The sequence below is a fragment of the Hyposmocoma kahamanoa genome, unplaced genomic scaffold (genome assembly GCF_003589595.1).
Source record: "Hyposmocoma kahamanoa isolate Upper Pololo Valley unplaced genomic scaffold, ASM358959v1 64, whole genome shotgun sequence".
NCBI classification, from domain to species: Eukaryota; Metazoa; Arthropoda; class Insecta; order Lepidoptera; family Cosmopterigidae; genus Hyposmocoma; species Hyposmocoma kahamanoa.
This window is the reverse complement of record NW_020653852.1, coordinates 18,452,209-18,472,976: the sequence shown is the minus strand read 5'-3', so window position 1 is coordinate 18,472,976 and position 20,768 is coordinate 18,452,209. Positions and strand designations below refer to the sequence as shown.

Here is a 20,768-nt window from a genome sequence, read left to right as displayed (position 1 = left end):
GTTCATGAATCGTGTTAGTAAACTTATTACCATAATTTGGATTAGGTTAGAAATAAACTAGAAACCAAAACTAATAATAAAAAACAGTAACTCCCGGACTTCGAAAAGTATTTTAATAACTATGAATATTTGCTAATCAAATTATCATTCATTGACAATAAATAAGTGCTCAGTGTTTAAACAAAAAAAAAAATGGTGGCCTTGGCGACTCAGAAAATTTTATTGGAATTTCCCAGGTTCAATAGACGATTGAAGTTATTTTAAGTTTTTTTATAAGTGATTTGGAACAGGTTTTCCATTAGATACCGCCGCATAAAATACTGACCCTTGTGAAACTAATTGCGTAGAAAAAATATACAAATAACTTTTTAAATAACTCATTTACTATCTATAAATTAACCTAACTAGATAACAACATCTAATAGCCGTGTGTTTGGTATCCACCGTGGTGTTGTCCATGGCCATCACGTCCTAAATTATTATGGCTCCCATGTCCACTGAATCCACCCGGTCCGAAATCGTCGTGTCCATGGCCGTGTCCAAAATCTTCATGTCCATGGCCACCTTGTCCGAAACCTTGCTGTCCATGGCCGCCGTGTCCGAAACCTTGCTGTCCATGGCCGCCTTGTCCGAAACCTTGTTGTCCATGGCCACCTTGTCCGAATCCACCTTGCTGTCCAAACCCTCCTTATTGAAACAAAAAATCATTATAAGAATTTAGAATAAGTAATCCGAAGTAAAGTTAGTTCTGAGTGGCACTGAAACTTTTATCAGTTGCAGTGCCACTCAGAGCTTTAAATAGCAAAAATCTTATGGGCACAACCACTGCGCCCGTCATCCTGAGACGTAAGTTGACAAGTCCCATGTGCCTGTAATTGTAGACAAACCTCGTACTTAACTCCATTAATGGAACTTTTGAGTAGGCACAAAAACAGATTTACTATAAATATTCAATATTTGAGCTTTAATTGCCCGATATTAATCTTGAAGAGTAAGAAAGGAATTTCGTCCAAAAACGTAGTTACAAGATTTTCAAACTTAGTCGGCAATTTGCAGTACAAACATTTTAAGTAAAATACAAAATTATAACAGTAAAAAAATAACGCTCCTTACCATCCTGTTGTCCGAAACCACTCTGTGGACCGAAACCACCTTGGCCTCCTTGACCGAAACCACTGTCTGGTACGATTCCGCCATGGCTACCGTGGCTGTGACCGCCACCGCCGTAACCATATGGCACAGCTGTGAACAAAGTAATCATAAAACAACATGACAGGCACAAAATACGATGACCTCGGTAGTCCAACAGTTTACACTGTAGTAGCTACATAAAGAAGTCCCGGGTTTGGTTCCCGGTAAGACCAATTTGGGAAATTAATATTTTTAAATTGGTTCTGGTCCGAGTGTTCTTTGTAGTACTCCGAAGTGAATTTCATTGCTCTGATATTCATAGGGCAGAGAATGCCGTAGCAGTAGAGCACCTTGTGAAAAAGTTTGTCCAGGGAAGTACTGCCATCTTATCTAATTATACCGCCAAGCAGTAAGGTTTTGAAGGATAAAAGAGCTGGTGAATTTACATGCACTTGGGACTTATCAACTTATGTCTCAGGGCGACAGGCGCAGTGTCAGTGCCCATCAGGTCTTTCCAATTTAAAGCTCCGAGTGGTGCTGCAACAGTTACGGACAGGCGCGTATTCGAGCAATAAGAGAAGGATAGACGCTCGTCCGTTTCGTTTCCGCTCGGACCGCTTTTGTTCCGAAGTGAAATGAATGTTTTTTTTCGTTCATATTACAATGAGATAAAGTTTTTTTTTCTTATTGAGTTACCACGTGGTGACTTCGTGACGAGTTGAAAGTTTTTGACGTCGTAAAATTTTATGACTTATGACCCTTGACATTTCTTGATAGCGTCCGTTGCATTTCATTGAGAATTTTTAACCAAAATAGATTCAAACTTCGTTTCTATGTAGTATGTAGGTAGTCAGGTGCGTACTGCGACACTAGTGATACCACCCATACAAGCATGGAATAAACCAAATGCTTAAGTAGTAACCGGCCGTTTCATTCGTATCTCACAGCTTTACCACTATGGAACGATCTTGGTAGCAGTAGTAAACGGCCGTTTCATTCGTGTCTCACAGCTTTGCCACTATGGAACGATCTCCGTAGCAGTAATAAACGGCCGTTTCACTCGTATCTCACAGATTTACCACTATGGCACGATCTCGGTAGCAATAGTAAACGGGCGTTTCATTCGTGTCTCACGGATTTACCACTATGGAATGATCGGTAGCCTGTTATCTTAATTGTGTTCTCTGCACCTGCACACATAAGGCCGCAAATTCGGAACCAGTGGTGCGTTCAGTGGGGTGTTCAATATTAGCGCATACATTATTGTTGAATGTATCCAACACAAATCACATGTTTGCGCGCAATGTACGCGCAAATATTGAACACCCCGCTTAACGCACCACCGCCCGTCCCGAATTTGTGATCTAAGGATTTATTGGCGGCTACTAGTAACACGGTTGAGTGTGGCTGAGGCCACAATAGAATTTTATGTAATATGTTCAAAACAACGACCTAATTTGGAATTTTACTATAGAACTATGATTGTGTAAGCACTAAAATTATTTAATAAATTACTGGATGTTGTAAAAGAATTACGTTGTAGACAAATTTACTATGTTTTGTAAAAAGTCATGGAATAATAGTAGTTTATGTGACTATTACATAGTAAAAGGCTTCGAAATGCGAGTGTGGGTTTATCATAAAAACGTCACACGTGTGTTTTAACGCCTAATTATGTACAGTTACATACACTGCTTTATCTATACACATATTATAAGCTCTCTATAGTGTGTTCAGGAATCGCATGTTACGACTGGCGAAATAACGGCAAATAAAAACTTTTCTCATTTTTCTCATTTGACACCACTGTAGTTTTTATTTAATTCATAGACAAACTAGAGTCGGCCCCAACTATCATATCGTTCGATATCAAGTAACATGTGAAATGTGTTCATTTCATATAAAACTTCATCTCGACTGATATTAGAATTGAGGTCGAATCACATTGTTTTGTCTTTCAGAGATTTTCAAATTTTGAATGTCATAATAAAATCGAATTCGTTGTTAATATGTAGCAATAATAACATTTTCACAGATGAGAAATTTGTTCTAACAAAACAGTTTATTTTTATTCTGGTCGTAATTTGCGGTTTTTGAACACATCATAGAGGGTTTATATGTGTGTAGATAAAACTTGTTGTTTACGATGGTAGGTAATAAAGGCCTGCGAGGTTGTTAGTATTTTACAAAGAACCCTGTATAATATAGCATAATACCTTCATGGTTAACTATATTTTTCAGCGAATACGTTTTTGTATTCGTGTATAGTGCTAGCATAGAATGCTCCGCTTCAGTTGGACGGACAAAGTCACGAATGTCGAGGTCCTTAAACGTATGGCGAAGAAGGTGGAGTTGGTACGCACTATCAAGCAGTGGAAGGTTGCCTATTTGGGTCATGTACAGCGACATGACAGATATACACACTATAATGATGGGCAAAGTAGCTGGGAAGCGGAATGTTGGAACAAGGAAAATGTCATGGCTTTTTAACATCAGAGAGTGGACATCAAGACGGCATCAAGACTGTGGAACAACGGTTCAGGCTAGCTCTGGACAAAGAAAGGTATAGAAAACTGACTGCTGACCTTCAATAACGGAGAGGCACTTGAAGAAGATAGTGCATGCCATCGGTACGATAAGAAGAACACGTTGTTGTGTACACTTAATTGTAGTGTTTCACTTACCAGAAGCTGCCACGGCTAGTGCAAGAACAACGCAAGCGATCTGTAATACAAAACACTCAATTACTGCCTTATTAAACTTAATATGCAAACATACATTTTGGGGAGTGTGCGCAGGAACTTTTCAATTTGGTTCCACCCTCACCGTTCCTCCTTCGGTCGACTAGAAAGTCCGGAACACTCCATCCTTATGTCGTTGATATTGAGGTGTACGGCAAAAGAATGGAATGCGTCATCTGTGTTTCCCGAAAAGTACAATTTGGGGCTATTCAAGGCTAGAGCGAATAGGCATTTTTTAGGCAAACGCATACCATCGTCGGTCACATCGTTGCTTAACATCAGGTGAGATTGTGGCTAAGCGTGTGTCTATTGTTTATTAAAAAAAAACATTAACTTGAAAGATCAGCAAATATTAAATATTACTTTTTAACGATGTTCATGAGATAACGATTGTTATATTTAGTCCATCTACTTATATCTGCGTTGTCGTTGTCAATCATTAGCAATGATCGGAATTCAGGGAGTTAATTTACCTAAGTATGAACGTTTTCACAGTATGGATCAATTTCGTCATCAATCCGTATAAATCCGTTTTTAAATGGCTAAAGTATTTCAATACGTAAGTACCTATGGAAACACAACTACAATAATAATTATTTTTGAGACAATAATTTGTAGCAAATACTTAATAGGAAATAATAATTTGTCGTCAATGTCCTACTACGCATATTCAATAAGTCCTGGGTTTTGTAGAAGAGAATGTCCACATTATTCTTTAGTTTACCTAAATTAAATGCCTTGATTTCAATCACTAATCATTTGATATTTGATTCACACTGTCGCTTTAGACATATAGTATTTTGATGCTCATTTAAATAACACTGTAAATGTATAAAGAAAATCTTTTATTATATCAATGAGAACAAATATCAAGTTCTTAGGCTTTCGCGATTGTTATACATTGGAAATGAAACTTTTTTTGGATCTAATTCGCTTACGTTGGTCTTTTTCAAACAAACCAACGTTTTTGGTCAGCCGTGACCATAGGACCAGTAAAAAGCCTGATGTTTTTTTATTGTCGGAAAGATGATATCTCAGTATTGGGCCAATTTAAATTTGAAGAAAATATTTCACCTCTATGTTGTGGCGGAACGGAATGGAAGTGAATTTTTGTAACGATATTGTACATAGCATAATGAACGCATAATGCTCGCGCATTCCGCGGAAACTTTTGGCTCGTGTCTAGTTGCTACGTTATACAATTGACCATAAAGTTCATTATGCTACGTTACAAAAATTCGCTTCCATTCCGTTCCGCCGTAATATATTAGGCTAGCGCTACACTAAACGGAAGCTCCGTCGCGGAATTTACGTCGCGGCAAGTCCGTTACTAAACATTACAGCCACATTCAATATTCCCTGGCAGATTATCAGTCGATTGCCAACGATCGAATTTCTCGGTGTCAAACATTCTGTACGTGCGCACGCGACGCCGATTGTCCGCCGAATGTGCCGCGTTGCATTAAGTAACATACAAATGCACGTTGCCGATCTGATGCTAACGGAAGAACAGCACACGGAGGGCGGAGCAGACGCCGAAGTCAAGATGCCCGCTAATGGACAACCGATCTCCCGCGTAATGTGCCCGATGACGGCAAATTATACGCAAAAAAATGAATTAGCGTTCCGTTGAGAATCCTCCGCGACGAAATTTCCACGTAAGACTGGCAAACTAGGGGATGAATCCGGTTTCACGCACTTTCCGGTAACCGATTTCAATAAAACTTGGCAAATAGATGTGATTCCACGAACTTTTAAGGTCGGTTTTTTTTTCATAAAAACGTTACAATTCTATAAATCGAATGAACCCGTGTAAAGTATTTATGCTTAATTCTTATGTTTTCGCGAGTGTTACTCATAGGAAATGAAACCATTCTTTCGGATATATTTGGTTTTTCAAACAAACCAGCCTTTCAGACCCTTGGTCACGGCTGAAATGGTAGAGTTTGTTACTCGGGCCTAGCGTAATTTAATAGAAGATTCGGTCCACATGAATGGTGTTTCAGATATAAGAAAGAGAAGGTACAGGAAGGGAAAAGAAAGATAAAGCAAAAGCGTAAAGGCTGTAATAAAACATAATGATATAAAAACAGGTACAATCGTATATAAACACTCCCTGCTTAAATTAAATACAGGTTATGGTAAAAAGGAACTTACCCCAAAAGGGCCTGTAATTCTTAAAAATACTATGCTTTGCAAGCAGTAAGGTTACATGATTTAACTGGTCAGAATGTTATGTGACTCGAGCATGTGTGCTCGCTTCGGACTTTTAGTAGAGAGCGGCGATGGAAAGAAGAAAAGTAAGTGACGAAGAAGAAAAGGAATTTAATAACGATTCAATTTTCAAAGTAGATGGCTAGTAACAAAAGAAAAGGATGATGAAAAAGTGGGATGACGTCATCGTCGTAAGAGATTGCATCGTCATAAGTTGATGACTTTATTTAGATCCGAAAAAATGGTTTTATTTCCTATTAAGTTTAATTTACACAACTTACTTTGAAAGCCATTTTGAAGAATGCCAGATGTCCCAAATGTGTACTGTTTTGTTCATTCTCGTCTTATATAGGTTTTGTTATCATTATTGTTCTGACCCTATATTGACACCAAACAATTTACAAAATATCGTTTTGTTGTTCCTCCGTTGACCAGTTTACGATACAGTCGGTGATATAAATAATAGAAATATAATCGATACAGCCGGATATAGTTTGTGTTACAAGGGCGGGACGTGACGAACAAGTCGTGCGCCTGGTGATAGGCGACATGCCTGTCCATAACAATTGCAGGGGCACTGTCACCACATCTGTCACCCTGAGACAAAATAATAGCAGTAAAGCTCCTTGTGAAAGAGTTTTTCCAACAAAGTACTGCCACCTTTTTCTGTTGCCAAGTAGTAATGTCAGCATTATTGCGTTCCGGTTTTGAAGGGTGCTGGTGAAATTACAGGCACACGGGACTTGTCAACTTACGTCTCAGGGTGACGGGCGCAGTAGCAGTACTCCTTAGATCTTGCGATTTAAAGCTCTGAGTGGCACTGCAACAACTGTTATGGGCAGGCGTGTCGCTTGCCACCAGGCGCACAATACCATCAATAGTTTTTATTGCAAGTTACCCATGTTTTGATTTGATATTGAAATTTCTATCAATGTGCTGCCATCTAGCGGTTAATAGCTGAATGACGACTAATTTGAGATGTTTATTTAGTTCTCCTAAAAGAAGTGACCATAATATTGCAGCGGTATAAGGTTTCTTTCGTTTCTTATTATAACAAAAAAATTCCCCAATGACGACGAAGAGCTGTTCATGGACTTTGCTAGTATAATTTTGCGTTTTAGTTTATGTCTAGTTATCAATCATTTTTGTATAATTTTAGAAGTCGGGAATAAAGAAATTGTAAAACAATGTATTTTGGAATAAACGCAAGAACACAACGCCATTGATTCTGTTCGACCATAGATAAGGTAACGTTCTTGTACGTACGTTTCATTTTAAGCATGATTGAATATTTACCTATCTGATGTATTGGTTATTTTATAGTACACACATAAAACATTAAAACTATAAAATACCCAATGAAATAATCAATTAAACTGTAACAACATAAGGCAAAAATAAAACACAATATGACCAAAATATTTACACAATATTTAAATGAGATATAAACGTTTTGACAAGAGACCTCTTGCCAATGTCAATGTCACATTGATATTGAGAACGTTTGTGGCAGATTACTGTCATTTGGGTAGATTTAATTTTAATCATTTTCATTGCTGCAGAACATGATAAGTTATATTAAAATTGTGGCATAGTTTGGCAGATTTGCGAATATTTGGGAAGTTCTTTATTATTTTTGGGAACAAACTGAAAATTTCTTGATTTCTGCTACTACGAACAAACATCGGAAGCGAAATACAGGACAATGTTATAAACATAACCTATATCAACTTTATAACCCCAGCTTCTATAGGCTGTATTCAATTAGCTTTTTTGATGCTTTGATAATGAATCACAAGTATTGATAGGTCCCCTTAATGTACGTCGTCGAGAACACTGGGTCCCAAACTTCACCGGACGTCGCCGTCCTTCTTTATTAAGCACTTGTACTGTATTTATTGTTCTGTGGTGGATGCCCAGAAAACTTCGCTCGCCGCTATACGTAAATCTTTTGAGTTTGAAGAACATATGACCTTTCTGAATCAGGTTATACTTGGAAAATCCCAGGTTCAATAGCCATTAGTAGCCAATTAGGAAACAAACTTTCTATTATTGAAAAGCGTTGTGAAAAAAGAAATACAAATAACTTTTGAAATAACATTTATTATCTTTAAATTATTAATATTATTATATACAATACAAATAAAAATTTCTAATATTCGTGTGTTTGGTATCAATGGCGGTGTCCTTAGTAATATTCATGACTACCATGATGATGTCCATACCCGTATCCTCCTTAAAAAAAAACAAGAAACAATATTAAAATTCACAGTAACAAATCAGAAAAGCCGTTATTTCTATAACTTAATTTTTTTCATAATTCACTGTGTAATTATTTATTTAAAATGACAGAATTTATTCATTTCTAAATGGCACATATTTGTTTTTTCAAACAAACAAACGTTTCAGGCACATCAGTTGTCAGTCATGTTTAATATTAATGCAAACTTTCATGACTTCTTTATTTATGTGACAGGTATAAAGCACCACGCGATGGTTTGTTTGAAACAAGTTTTAAATTTATTTAAAAAAACAAAAACCCGATTGCAAAATATTCCCCCCTCACTATTTTAATTATTTTTATAGCCTATGACACAATCAAGACGAATCGACATGTCATATGTCAAAATCCATCAAGCCGTTTAGGATGTACAGCGAGAAAAAGAAAAATTACATGCACTTGAAAAACATAATCCTCCCGCAGTCTGGTAGAAACAAATATACGCGAATTAGATCCAAACATTTCGTCGGGGATATTGCAAATACGCATATGTATCATTGGTAAAAGGCACGTATCGGCAGTATATCAACTTTTACAGGAGAGGGATTTAACATTATTACTTTGTTATTTCAATGGCTATGGCTTTCATTTTTGCACAGTAAGCATTAATTTATGTTCTCTACGGATTTATAACAATAGATTCCCGTAAATCCCGCTAATTTGGCTAATGTACGCTGAAAATGGATATCAACTTTTTTCAAATTATAATAATATGATACAGTTGTTGGGTTCCATAACCAAATGTTTTCGAAAAAGTTAACCTTATCAAATTCTTAAGTTTTTGCCCATTATTGCTTGTAGGAAATGTTTTTCGGATCTAAACAGAGTATTTTCAAAGAAACCAATTTTTCTTTCTTTTCACCTCACTAGCTCGAAAAAATTTTCTTTCTCATTAGAAAACTGCGCGAAAACCGTTTTTTGCACGCAAGCATGGAAAAAGTTTTTAAAATTCGAACTTGACGATGGACTGTAGCGCGCATGCAACTACGCGATTTGTCGTACATTACTTATTTATGTAATATAAATCCATTGGTTTATTTTATTCTTATTATAGTTGACATTAAACTGACAATGATAACTAATTGTGTTTGTTAAATTATTTTAATTCGTCGAAGAACTAAAATAATTTCAATAATCACTTAATTACACAAAATAAAAGTACAAGCAAGAATAAAAATTAATGAGGTGTAAATTCAAATCGCATCCGCAAACAAACTATTTTTTTTAATTAAAAAGAGACTCATATTGTTTTAGTTCAACTATTTTTCTTTCATCTAACATTTTCCTCGCTATAGTGAGGTGAAAAGTTGTGTGTTTCGTTTGGCAGCAAAGTTGTTTTGTGTCTCGTCAAACAACAACTTTGCAGCCTTGCATAACAAATATTTTAAATTCCGGTGCTCTAACTTGATAGTGAAACCCTGTACTGTATTTTGTTTTTATTGCAACGTTACAATTACTTGAAAAGTCTTTGAACATTTTGATATCCTTACCATATCCACCGTATCCTCCATGACCACCATGGTGTTCTTCACTACTTTCACCACTATGACCGCCGTGGTGACCGCCATGACCGTAGTAATAATTACCGTAAGCGCGCGGTACAGCTGTGAACAAAATATCCATAATACTATATTACAAAGGTTTTAGGTAATCAATTAAACAAAAACAAACCGCATGATTTTATAAGGTTTTGTCATTTATTGTATAATTTTAATAAACTTTTTGAAAACGGTGCCATATATATGATAATATTTTCGGCTAATAGGCAACATTTCAAACTACCTATTCAAAATACTACTAAATACTTAAATCTAAACGGCATAGATTAAATATTTAAATAAAGATGTTTAATATTACACATCACAACTTTTCTACGATAAACAATAATAATAATAACTCATACACTCAACATAGCAACTAGGGAAACCCTGTGTCGCGGGAAACCCACCCAAACACCCAAAAGTCACGAAAGCAATCAATGTAGGTCATACAAATATTTCTCCCAGCCCGGGAATCGAACCTAGGACCTCTGCGTGACAGTCGTTGTTAACTTGTTAACCATTCGGCCACGGAGGCAGTTATCTAAAAATCCAGGAGTTTGAAGCCTTTAAAAAGATAGACAGCTAATAACATGCGACCAAATGAAGGTACTCCTTATAGTATTACCGCCGTACTCGGCGGTAATACAACGATGTGAGACATTGAATTTGATAAGGTCATACCCAAATGGGATAAGAAATTGTATTATAGAAATTGTATAACCGAAGGGTGCGCGCTGCATCCGATTTGTATTCGGACGTCTCTTGTGCACTATATAATACAAATATTTCTTATAAACCTAGAGATATAAATGACACTTCGGACACCTGCGACATTTCGGATCGTCATTTCTCGGATTCGGAACTTGTAAGCGCCCGTACACACAGGGTAAGAATTGGACTTTCGCGCTCTAGCGCAAACTTTTAAGACGTTAGATCATTTCACTTACCGTAAACTGCCACGGCTAGTAACAGAACAACGAAAGCGATCTGTAAAATAAAGCAATATTTAATAGTCAATACTGTATTGCATACCATAATGTAGTATATACTTAGTCTGGCCATAACTGTATATACTGTTACACTTAAAAATAAAAAATATTACATTTGAATTTCGAATCTGTCATTTTTATACGATTGTTCATTGTGTTTTCTCATTTTGGCGCCAATACATTGTACAATATTTTGCGATATTAAAATGGAATGGGGTGATAAAGAGTACCGAATCGCTGTGATTGCATTACACAAAGTAGGTATGGAGCCAAATGCAATTTTTAAAACTCTCCATACACTTGGTATTAGTAAAATGTTTGTGTACCGGGCTATTAATAGGTACAATGAGACTTCCTCTGTTTGTGACAGAAAAAGACCTGGCCGTCCACGTAGTGTTCGTACGAAAAAGGTGGTCAAAGCAGTAGCACCTAGAACCAAGTCGCGTATTTTAAAAGATGACTTAGGACTTGCAGCCTATAAGAGACGCACTGCGATTTCTTAACTGATAATTTAAAGAAGAATAGGGTGGTAAAATCGAAACAACTACTGAAGCGGTACGCAAAGGGAGGTCACAGAAAAATTTTGTTTACGGATGAGAAAATTTTTACAATTGAGCCACATTTTAACAAGCAAAATGACCGTATATTTTATGCTCAAAGCTCTAAGGAAGCTTCCCAATTAGTCGACAGAGTGCAACGTGGACATTGTCCGACTTCAGTGATGGTTTGGTGGGGTGTTAGCTATGAAGGAGTGACTGAGCCATATTTTTGTGAAAAAGGTATCAAAACATCGGCACAAGTGTATCAAGATACCATTCTTGAGAAGGTAGTTAAGCCCCTTAACATCACCATGTTCAATAACCAAGTATGGTCCTTCCAGCAAGACTCGGCGCCGGGTCATAAAGCTCGGTCCACGCAGTCTTGGTTGGAAGCGAACGTCACGGTTGGGACTGTAAGTGGGATGGCTTATAAGGTCAACGTTGTTCGCCTTCAAAAATTCATTTGTCTGTCTGGCCGTGTGAGAATTGGCATTATCGTGGTGCAAGATGATACGGCGTTTACAGTTATTTTTACGGAGTTTGTCAATAACTTGTAGCAAAGAAATGATCGTGTACCTCAGACAAATTGTGTGGGATCCACCGAGAGCACAGCTTGTTCACACCCAAATCTTTGTGTAGTATTGAATGTATTTGACTCATGCCTATGCCTAAAGATGCCCGAATCTTATTGTATGCCACAAGCCTGTTTGTTTTGATCATACGGCGCACAGCATCGATGTTTTTGTTGTTCACAGCAGTGGACGGGCGACCATCACGAAATTCGGCACTGAGATTCACACGACCGCGTTTGAATTTTGCAAACCAGCTATAAACAGTCGTCTTACAAGGTGCTTCGTCGCCAAAAGCAGTTTGAAGCCGAGCGAAGATCCGCTGAGTTGTTAAATTGCACTTAAAGTCGTAGAAAATCATACTACGAAAATTTTCACGAGTTAAATCCATGGTTATGTAGACAATCAATTTCTAAAATTACGCCACAATGTAAAAACAAGTGACAGTCTGACAGTATTCTACAGCCAAAGAGTTCTATTTTCAAATGATCTAATTACTTTTTAAATATTGTTTATGTAAGTGGCCAGTTCCGGAAACTTATTTTGCGCCCTATGTATACGAAAAAAATATTAAGTTTTCTTATGCCAATAAATACATTTTTATTTCTCTATACTTTCAAGAACAATGTAATAATAATTGACTACTGTAAATGTCAGAAAGCATATACTTGCGTAGGTACACTTAAGGTTGATTATTATACATTTATGTAATTCATACAAAAAACAGTTTAGACTAGTTTAATACAATCCGTGGAATGGATACATGACCAGTGATACAGGTATTTTTAAATATATCCCAGGCACCAGTCTTTAACAAAGAATGTTCAATATTAAACTCGCTAATCAGTAAACATTTAGTAAAGTAATTAGCCTTATTTGTTGAGAGAAAATAAAAAGTTCAAAAGGTCCATCAATGGTGTAAAATATTTAAAAACTCGTAACTTACTTTGAAATTCATTTTGCAGGCGCTCAGAACGTCCAACTGTACGTTTTTTGGAACTTCCACGTCTTATATAGCCTCTTTTATATTACTGTGACCTCATCTATTGACAGTAAACAATTTACAAAATATAATTACGCTATACGACGTCACGTCGTCGATTAGACCACGATACAATCGGTGATAGAAGTTTTATAAAAAAAAATGCGATAAATAACACCGTTAGAAGCAGATAAATTAATTAACTCTCAAATTGCCACACTAGTGGCGCTGTTGAGTTTCGTTATAAATTTTCGTATTATTTGTATAAGAAAGTAGTCGATAAATTTCCTTAGGAGCTGACCCCTTTCCATACATTTTTATTGATAAAATTTTTGCTTCATGAAATTTTGAGATTTTCCCAGAATATGTTACGAAGCGTTCTATTTTCAACAAAGAATCACAATCTCGTGAGAACTTTATGTCCATGTAGTAAGGGCGAAAAAGTCTTTGCATTCCAAGTTATCATCGTAAATCGCCTGCCGAGGAAAGAAGTAGTTAACAAGACGAACGACGACGAAGGTCATTTAGCGCAGCATTGCCACTGCGCCCCTTACCTTGAGGCAGTCGACAAAGTCCATAAGCATCCAAATCCTTTAATTCCGGAACGCAAGAATGCTCACATTACTGCTTGGAGGCAGAAATAATAATCATAATAACGCACACACTCAACATAGCTCTGCACTAGGGAAACCCTGTGTCGCGGGTCCCATGGACACACACATAAACAACCACAAATTACACCGAAACTCACGAGAGAAATAAATGTAGGTCATACAAATATTTCTACCGGCCCGGGAATCAAACCTGGGACCTCTGCGTGGCAGTTTGGCATAGTAACCATTCGGCCACGGAGGCATATAGGTATAGTGGCAGTATTTCCTTGAATGCTCTCTTTCACAAGGAGCTCTACGGCTTTTAAAATAATGCTCATGTGCCTGTGGTGGCCTTGGTTAGCAGTAGGTACTATATTAAGACCAATAGCGTCACCAAAATGCTATGGTGTACTCATAATTGTTATATACCCTATAATTTATTATATTCTTATGTATCTTATCGCACTTCTAGCTACAGTGAATATTTTATCTTTCGAGAACTGAGTTATTAGTTCACAAATGTACCTACAATTTCTTTTAGGAAAATAATTTCGAAAATTAAAAGTGGCGGATATGACTTTTCCACCGAAGCGTACAAAGTCGGATTATATATTGATAATAATAATACTAATTTATGTTAAACAATTCACGTGTTATTATATCGAATTTTATGGATTCTAATGAATGAGGTGGCTAATAGAAAACCGGAAAACAACTGGTGAACGAAAAAAATTACGTTTGGCTTTGGCTCGCAAATTCAATTGCGTTTCGAAAAGAATGTTTTGTCTTTTTTTTGAGATAATAATCTTTTAAAACTGTTTATAAGACGTTATACTATAACACAGAGAAAAAAATGCGATTGAAATAAACAAGTTGATGTACGTCAACTATAAAATAAATTAAATAAACAAGATGAGGTTTAAAGTTTTTTTTATAACATCAAGTGACGGGATGAACAAATCGGGCGCCTGATGGGAGATCACTACCACTGCGCCCGTCACCCTGAGACATAAGTTGACAAGTCCCATGTGCCTGGAATTTCATAAGCATCCTTACCCTTCAAAACCAGAACACAGTAAAGCTGACATTACTGCTTGGCGGCAGAAATAGATAAGGTGGGGCAGTACTACCCAGGATGAACTCTTTCACAAGGAGCTCTATTGCTACTACATTTGTTTACATTTGTTCTTACGATTATATAAACAATTTTAATGATTGCAGGAACAATTTTAATGATTACAGAAACAATTTTAATTGTTGCATCAACAAATTTTATGATTACAGCAACAATTTTAATGATTGCAGAAACCATTTTTAGTGACGAATTTAATCTTGATATCATTGATTCTATCAAGAATAATAACGCATACACTCAACATAGCCCCGAACTATGGAAACCCTGTGTCGCGGGCGCCATGGACACACACATAAACAACCACAGACTACACCCAAACTCACGAGAGAATGTAATGTGGGCCATACAAATATGTCTTCCGGCCCGAGAATCGAACCTGGTACCTCTGCATGGCAGTCTAGTAACCATTCGGCCACGAAGGCAGTTTAATCTTAATAGGCTGGCTAACTTGATATGCAATTTTTTAGGGTAACTTACGTCTGATTTTTCCTTTATTTTATTTCGACATATCATATTTTAAGCTGGAGTACGTGTCAATCTTGTTGTAACAATGAGTTATATTCATATATTAAAAATTTAAGCCATACGACGATTAATTAAGAATGTTCGCTTTTAAAACTCGATCACGATTTTACTTCTTACTCTGTTGCAATAAAACTATATATACTAATTAAATTTATATTTATATAATAATTTCATGCACGCACATACATACACAGAAATAGAATGCTTAATAATTAACGTTGCTAGGCAACCAATGATGGCTTAGGCAAATAGTACATTGTGTACTATGCTATCATAGGCAAATAGTACGGTAAGAAATTATAAACAAGGGTCTATTATAAGTCCGAAGCCGAAGGCTGAGAGATTTAATAACAATGTTTTTCATGACATTTGCGAGGAAATAAAAACAATGTATGAATAAATATGGTTCATAACACAACCAAATTATGGATTGTGCAAATGACGGGTTATAATTTTTTTTATCAACAGATGACCAGATATTCTTCCATACATATTAATTACAACTCGAACTAAACCATTGTAAAAAACCAAGACGTATGCGTCAGCCATGATGGATTGTAAAAAAAAATCTAAAATTTTTATACAGAAAATAATTAAAATCAATAATTATAAGAAATTCTGAATAGTAAGTATTTTAGTAGTATGTGGTAAAATTGCAGTGAAATTTCTGTTTAGATAACATTTTAATCGAATGTTTTAATTTTGAACTTCAATAACCTCCTTGCTTGAACTTAAATCTGACGTACTGAAGTACGTCGTGCTACAAATTAAAAAATCTCACCAACCTTGTATGTAATACGAAGAAAAATGACCAAGCCAGCCACCACGCAATCATACTATTTACGAGCAAGTGTGATGAAAATAATATTTTTTGCCAATGCTCATTATTTGACCTTGCTTTACCCATGTCATTCGATTTCTTGTGAAAGAGTTCTCCCAGGAAAGTACTGCCACCTTACCTATTTCTGTCGCCAAGCTGCAATATGAGCATTACCGCGTTCCGGTTTTGAAAGGTAAGGGTGCTGTTGAAATTACAGGCACATGGGACTTGTCAAGTTATGTCTCAGTTTTTTTCAAAATTACTTATTCATTAAGTCAAATTTCGTTGAAATGTCCAGGATCCAATCGACGTCCGCGTGGCCTATTTGCAGTAACTATCTCATTGTCGCACTGATTATTACTAAAAATAGGTTCCATGTACGGGCTTGTACCCAATTTAATAACGAATATCAAGAAATTCATATATTTGCAATAAGTAAGCCATTCCGGTTCAAATCTCCCATTAGGAAGCTTTTATTCACATAATTGATCGATCGAAGGAATTTTCGTCGTTGAAAAACCAAATACAAAGATACGACAACAAACACATAGAAAAATTCATGAGGTCCGCTGGTTCGTTCCGTGGCTGGTTTGTACTAACTATAGTATAACGTCTGCCATGGTATGCTAGAAGACGTCGGTTTGAATCGAAGGATTTTTTCTGAGTGTTCGATCTTTGTATTAATAATTATAACAAACTAGTGGAGTAATTTCAGATAAAAAATAATTGAATATCAATTCAATAAAAATTTACTACATTATCTCATCCAGTATCAGTTTCCGATTCTGAAATTGAATTACTACTCGAATTGGAATGTTTGCAATCTCTCCCTTCAAATAAAAAAATCATTGGGACGACACAGTTTTATAAAAAAAATACTTGATGGTAATTTTCATGTTACTTTTAGGTCACTTGCTAGTGATTTTACTGTAGTAGGAAATTGGTACGAATAACATATAGGTAGTAGATAGTGCAACTCTATTCAAATACGTTGCGGAAAAAAGAAATACGAATAACTATTAAAATAATAATTTATTATCTTTAAATTATTTATTATATACAATACAAATAACAATTTCTTATAATATTCGTGTATTTGGTATCAATGACCGTGTCCTTTGTAATGTTTATGACTACCATGATGCTTTTCATGCTCGAATCCACCTAATAACAAAAAAAAAATATATTATTGTTCATAATCAATACAGGGTACTAAAAAAGTGGCCTCAAAAGTTCGTGGAATTAATAGAAATAGAAATCATTTATTCCTTGTATAATCAACACAGTACATAGACATTTTATAATAATAATACTGATAATGATGGTAATAATAGTAAGAACAAGGATTTGGAACTAAATTCATGCATATGTAGAGTATAAAGCATGTGTGCTGTGCTGCCAAGGAAACCGTGAAAATTGATAATGGCTGCAGCGCCACAGTGGCGTCACTGCAATGCTTGTTTAATTTGAAAACGCCCTAAGAACTCAACACTTATTTAAAGTTATTAGATGATATTCAATGTAATGTCAACTTTGTTAGTTATTTCGTAAACATAACGTTAAAATACTCAAAGCAAAATAAAAGGTAAATTGTGGACCACTGTACAAAAAGTTAAATGACTGTCAGAAATAAATATTTAAAATAAAATGTTCCCGAAAAATGGAAATCAAACTTGGTCACGAATTTCAAATTATAATTTGTTTCTCTTTCAATTCCAGTTGTCAAACCCTATGCTATATTATCACAATGTTAATGCTTTAAAAACCATTGTAGTCAAATTACGATATCCCTTACCATGTTCGACATGTCCTCCAGAATGACCATGGCTTTCTTCACTACTTTCACTACTTTCAATACTTTCACTACTGTGACCGCCTTTGTGACCGCCTTTGTGACCGCTACTGTGTTTGTCGTGGTGACCGCCATAGTGACCGGCGTCGTGTTTGCTATCATGACTGCCGCCGTGACTGCTACCGTGACCACCACCGTGACTGCCGCCGTGACTGCCGCCGTGATCGCCGTCGTGTTTGCTGTTATGACCGCCGCCGTGACTGCCGCCGTGACCACTGTCATGACCGCTCCCGTGACTGCCCTTATGACTACCGCCATGACCTAAGTCATGACCGTGACTGCCTTCATGACCACCGCCATGACCACCACCGGGACCGCCTTCATAAGCTTGTGGTACAGCTGTAAACAATGGTCCACAATATTGGTAACATTCTAGGAAATAAATAAAGTCAGTAAATCAAATCACATTATCATAAAAACATTCAACCAAGTGAATAAAGTTCCGTCGCATCGATTTTTGAATGGCGGTGTCAAAATTTCCCTAGAGACGTATCATCATCCATCAATCAATTATCATCATCAATGGTATCGTTTGGTCTACGTCCGACATCAAGTACAACAAACAACTTTATATTGAAGACAATTTCAGGATTGGAATTCAATACATGTAGCTAAGAACGATGCAGCATCTTCTAGAATAATCCCATTAGACATTTAGTAGTTTGATACAACTTGCACCTTGTGACGTTATTGATTATCCAGGGTGTAAATGTATGATTAGAAATCTAGTAGTTGTTTTATAAATACATTCATATTTCCAATGTACCTAACGGCTCGTTATAAAAGGTTTTGGTTTATACAACTTTTACTCTTATGATTGGGCCGTGTAAACGTTATTAAACCCAAATATGACTACAATAACGCAACAAAATATATTCCCCTTATAAAACTTAATATAGTTGCTCATTTGCCATATAATATTTATAGCTACGTAAAGGGTAATTATTCTTATAAAAGAAGTGGTTACAATACAAATTTTATTTTATTAAATACAAAGATCGAATCGAAGCCTTCAACCCGACAGGACTCGCGCCATAGGCGCGCGACTGGGCATTTGCGCACTACGTCCTATTCGTATTAGGACCCCGATTCAGAACTTTTGGATATTTTAACCGAATCGTTCGACTAGATATCGTTCTCGAATCGTATGGCGCTTTTCGAGCTATTCAGTTAAACGTTTGATTAGGATTCGGATATGATATCGTTATCTAACAGCGTTTACGGAGTCACTCGGTGAAATGTATCATAAGAAAAATGAAAATTCATTTATACCCATTTTAAGATTTTAAAGGCCTAAAATATAGGAATGCTTTAGTCTTGCATTAAAATAAATTAATAAAATCGAACAAAGTCCTGACTTTATTTAAAATAATAAGAGATTTCCATATTACATTCTAGCTTTGTAAGCAACAGGGCGTTCGGTAACTTTCATTCGGGAACTGTTCTGAATAACGTTTGTAGCCTTTGCCGGTCGAGAAGTACGAGTAATCATACGGGTGTGACGTCATTCCGGTTCGGTTTCGAATACGACAGTTTGGCGTTCGATTCGATTATTGTGAATAAAAATGAAAAGAAATACAATAGATTATCGTAGGGTGCTGCATCCGAGAAATGACAGTGCGAAATGTCACAGGTGTCCGTAGTGTCATTTTATTTCTCTCTCTCTCTGCAACCCAACTCGTTTAATTTGTAGACGCCCTAATTTAGTATTAGACAATTTCACTTACCGTAGGCTGCCACGGCTAGTAACAGAACAACGCAAGTGATCTGTAAAGTAAAAAATACTCAATACTGTACTGCATACTATTTGTGTATAATATGTTTTAAACATGGTGGTAGGTAACATAAATTATTATGGACTCTGTAAGGATAAATAATAAATCAGAATAAATTAAACCAATTGTAACTGTATTCAATTTACTTAAGCTTTAAATTAAGATTATAATACGAAGAATTAAAAAAAGTTAATTGCACTAATAATTATTTATATTAATTTTTAAACGTTAATTGTATGAACATCGATTCAAAAAATGTGAAATAAATCACAAATATCGATTTTGAGATGCAGTGTCTGTCTCGTACACTGTACGAAAAAAAAAATACTTTTGTTATTTTTACCTATAAGTCAATTTTCATTTCCTTAACTCGGTGTGCCCGAGTCTTTTTTAGTTTTGGTTTTTTGACCAGTTCTCTGTACTTTCAAGAACAATCTAGTAATTTTAAATTAATTTACTACAATTCGCAGAATAGGAACATGGGGACCTGTAACACAGGTATTTTTAAAAGTAACGTTCAATATTAAACTTACTGATCAGTAAGCATTGTATAACTTAATAAACCTTATTATTATATAACACTAAGTAACGGGACTAACAAGCCGTGCGCCTGGTGGTAAACGACACGCCTGTCCATAACAGTTGCAGTGCCACTCAGAGTCTTAAATTGCAAAGATCCTAAGGCACTGTAATTTCACCACCCATCCAAATCGGAACGCAGTAATGTTCACATTATAGCTTGTCGGCAGAAATAGTTAAATTGGCGATACTTCCCTGGACGAACACATTCACAACTCTACTGCTGTTTGAAGTATTAGTACTTTCATCAATAATTATATCTTTATTTGATGTTTGTTTACGATTTGTGTGTGTGATTGACTACGTAGAGCTACCACGGCCGAGTCATGCCGAAAATCGGGTTTGAAATCAGTGGAAATTGATTTCAACGTTTCCCTGAGCTTGTGTCCGTCCCACATATACTTTGTTTTTATTTCAATTTTATTTTTTTTCTATAATTATTTATACAAATTCTATAAAAAATAATTTCTCATTTCTGTAAATTATTCTTTTTTGTTCATGT

General features: G+C 36.1%; 2 protein-coding genes and 1 long non-coding RNA gene across 5 annotated transcripts; all 3 read right to left on the bottom strand.

Annotated features, from left to right (window-relative positions):
* Positions 1–365: 365 nt before the first annotated feature.
* On the bottom strand, positions 366–6,460 carry LOC113231024 (cold and drought-regulated protein CORA-like). 3 transcript variants are annotated; one of them, XR_003310523.1, is made up of 4 exons: positions 6,030–6,105; positions 3,816–3,855; positions 1,114–1,242; positions 366–687 (listed from the first exon to the last, which is right to left on the bottom strand). XR_003310523.1 is itself a non-coding variant. In XM_026465166.1 (4 exons), exons 1-4 carry the CDS (start codon positions 6,377–6,379, stop codon positions 419–421), a joined length of 450 nt encoding a protein of 149 aa, XP_026320951.1. In that variant the 5' UTR covers positions 6,380–6,460; the 3' UTR covers positions 366–418. The 3 variants fall into 3 exon arrangements, 2 of the variants coding, with proteins under 2 accessions (XP_026320951.1, XP_026320952.1); XM_026465166.1 differs by lacking the exon at positions 6,030–6,105 and adding an exon at positions 6,368–6,460; XM_026465167.1 differs by lacking the exon at positions 6,030–6,105 and adding an exon at positions 6,368–6,460 and having other exon boundaries at positions 366–684.
* Positions 6,461–9,841: 3,381 nt separating this feature from the next.
* On the bottom strand, positions 9,842–12,974 carry LOC113231143. Its single transcript, XR_003310536.1, has 3 exons — positions 12,952–12,974; positions 10,856–10,895; positions 9,842–9,971 (listed from the first exon to the last, which is right to left on the bottom strand). It is a non-coding gene; the product is annotated as an uncharacterized LOC113231143 (long non-coding RNA).
* A 3,978-nt stretch (positions 12,975–16,952) lies between these two features.
* Positions 16,953–19,679, bottom strand: LOC113230932. Its single transcript, XM_026465041.1, has 4 exons — positions 19,640–19,679; positions 17,856–18,251; positions 17,134–17,224; positions 16,953–16,987 (listed from the first exon to the last, which is right to left on the bottom strand). Exons 2-4 carry the CDS (start codon positions 18,168–18,170, stop codon positions 16,953–16,955), a joined length of 441 nt encoding a protein of 146 aa, XP_026320826.1. The 5' UTR covers positions 18,171–18,251; positions 19,640–19,679.
* Between the last annotated feature and the right edge of the window lie 1,089 nt (positions 19,680–20,768).

Bases quoted from the DNA above. Each gene is read 5' to 3' on its own strand.
- LOC113231024 (XM_026465166.1), bottom strand. The intron at 1,243-3,815 runs GTAAGTGAAACA...CTTTGTTCACAG, and splicing joins ACTAGCCGTGGCAGCTTCTG to CTGTGCCATATGGTTACGGC. The intron at 688-1,113 runs GTAAGGAGCGTT...TGTTTCAATAAG, and splicing joins TGGTTTCGGACAACAGGATG to GAGGGTTTGGACAGCAAGGT.
- LOC113230932 (XM_026465041.1), bottom strand. From the start codon at position 18,170: ATGGCGGTAGTCATAAGGGCAGTCACGGGAGCGGTCATGACAGTGGTC. The intron at 17,225-17,855 runs GTAAGGGATATC...TTTTGTTATTAG, and splicing joins TGGAGGACATGTCGAACATG to GTGGATTCGAGCATGAAAAG. The intron at 16,988-17,133 runs GTTATTTGTATT...TTCCTACTACAG, and splicing joins CACGAATATTATAAGAAATT to TAAAATCACTAGCAAGTGAC.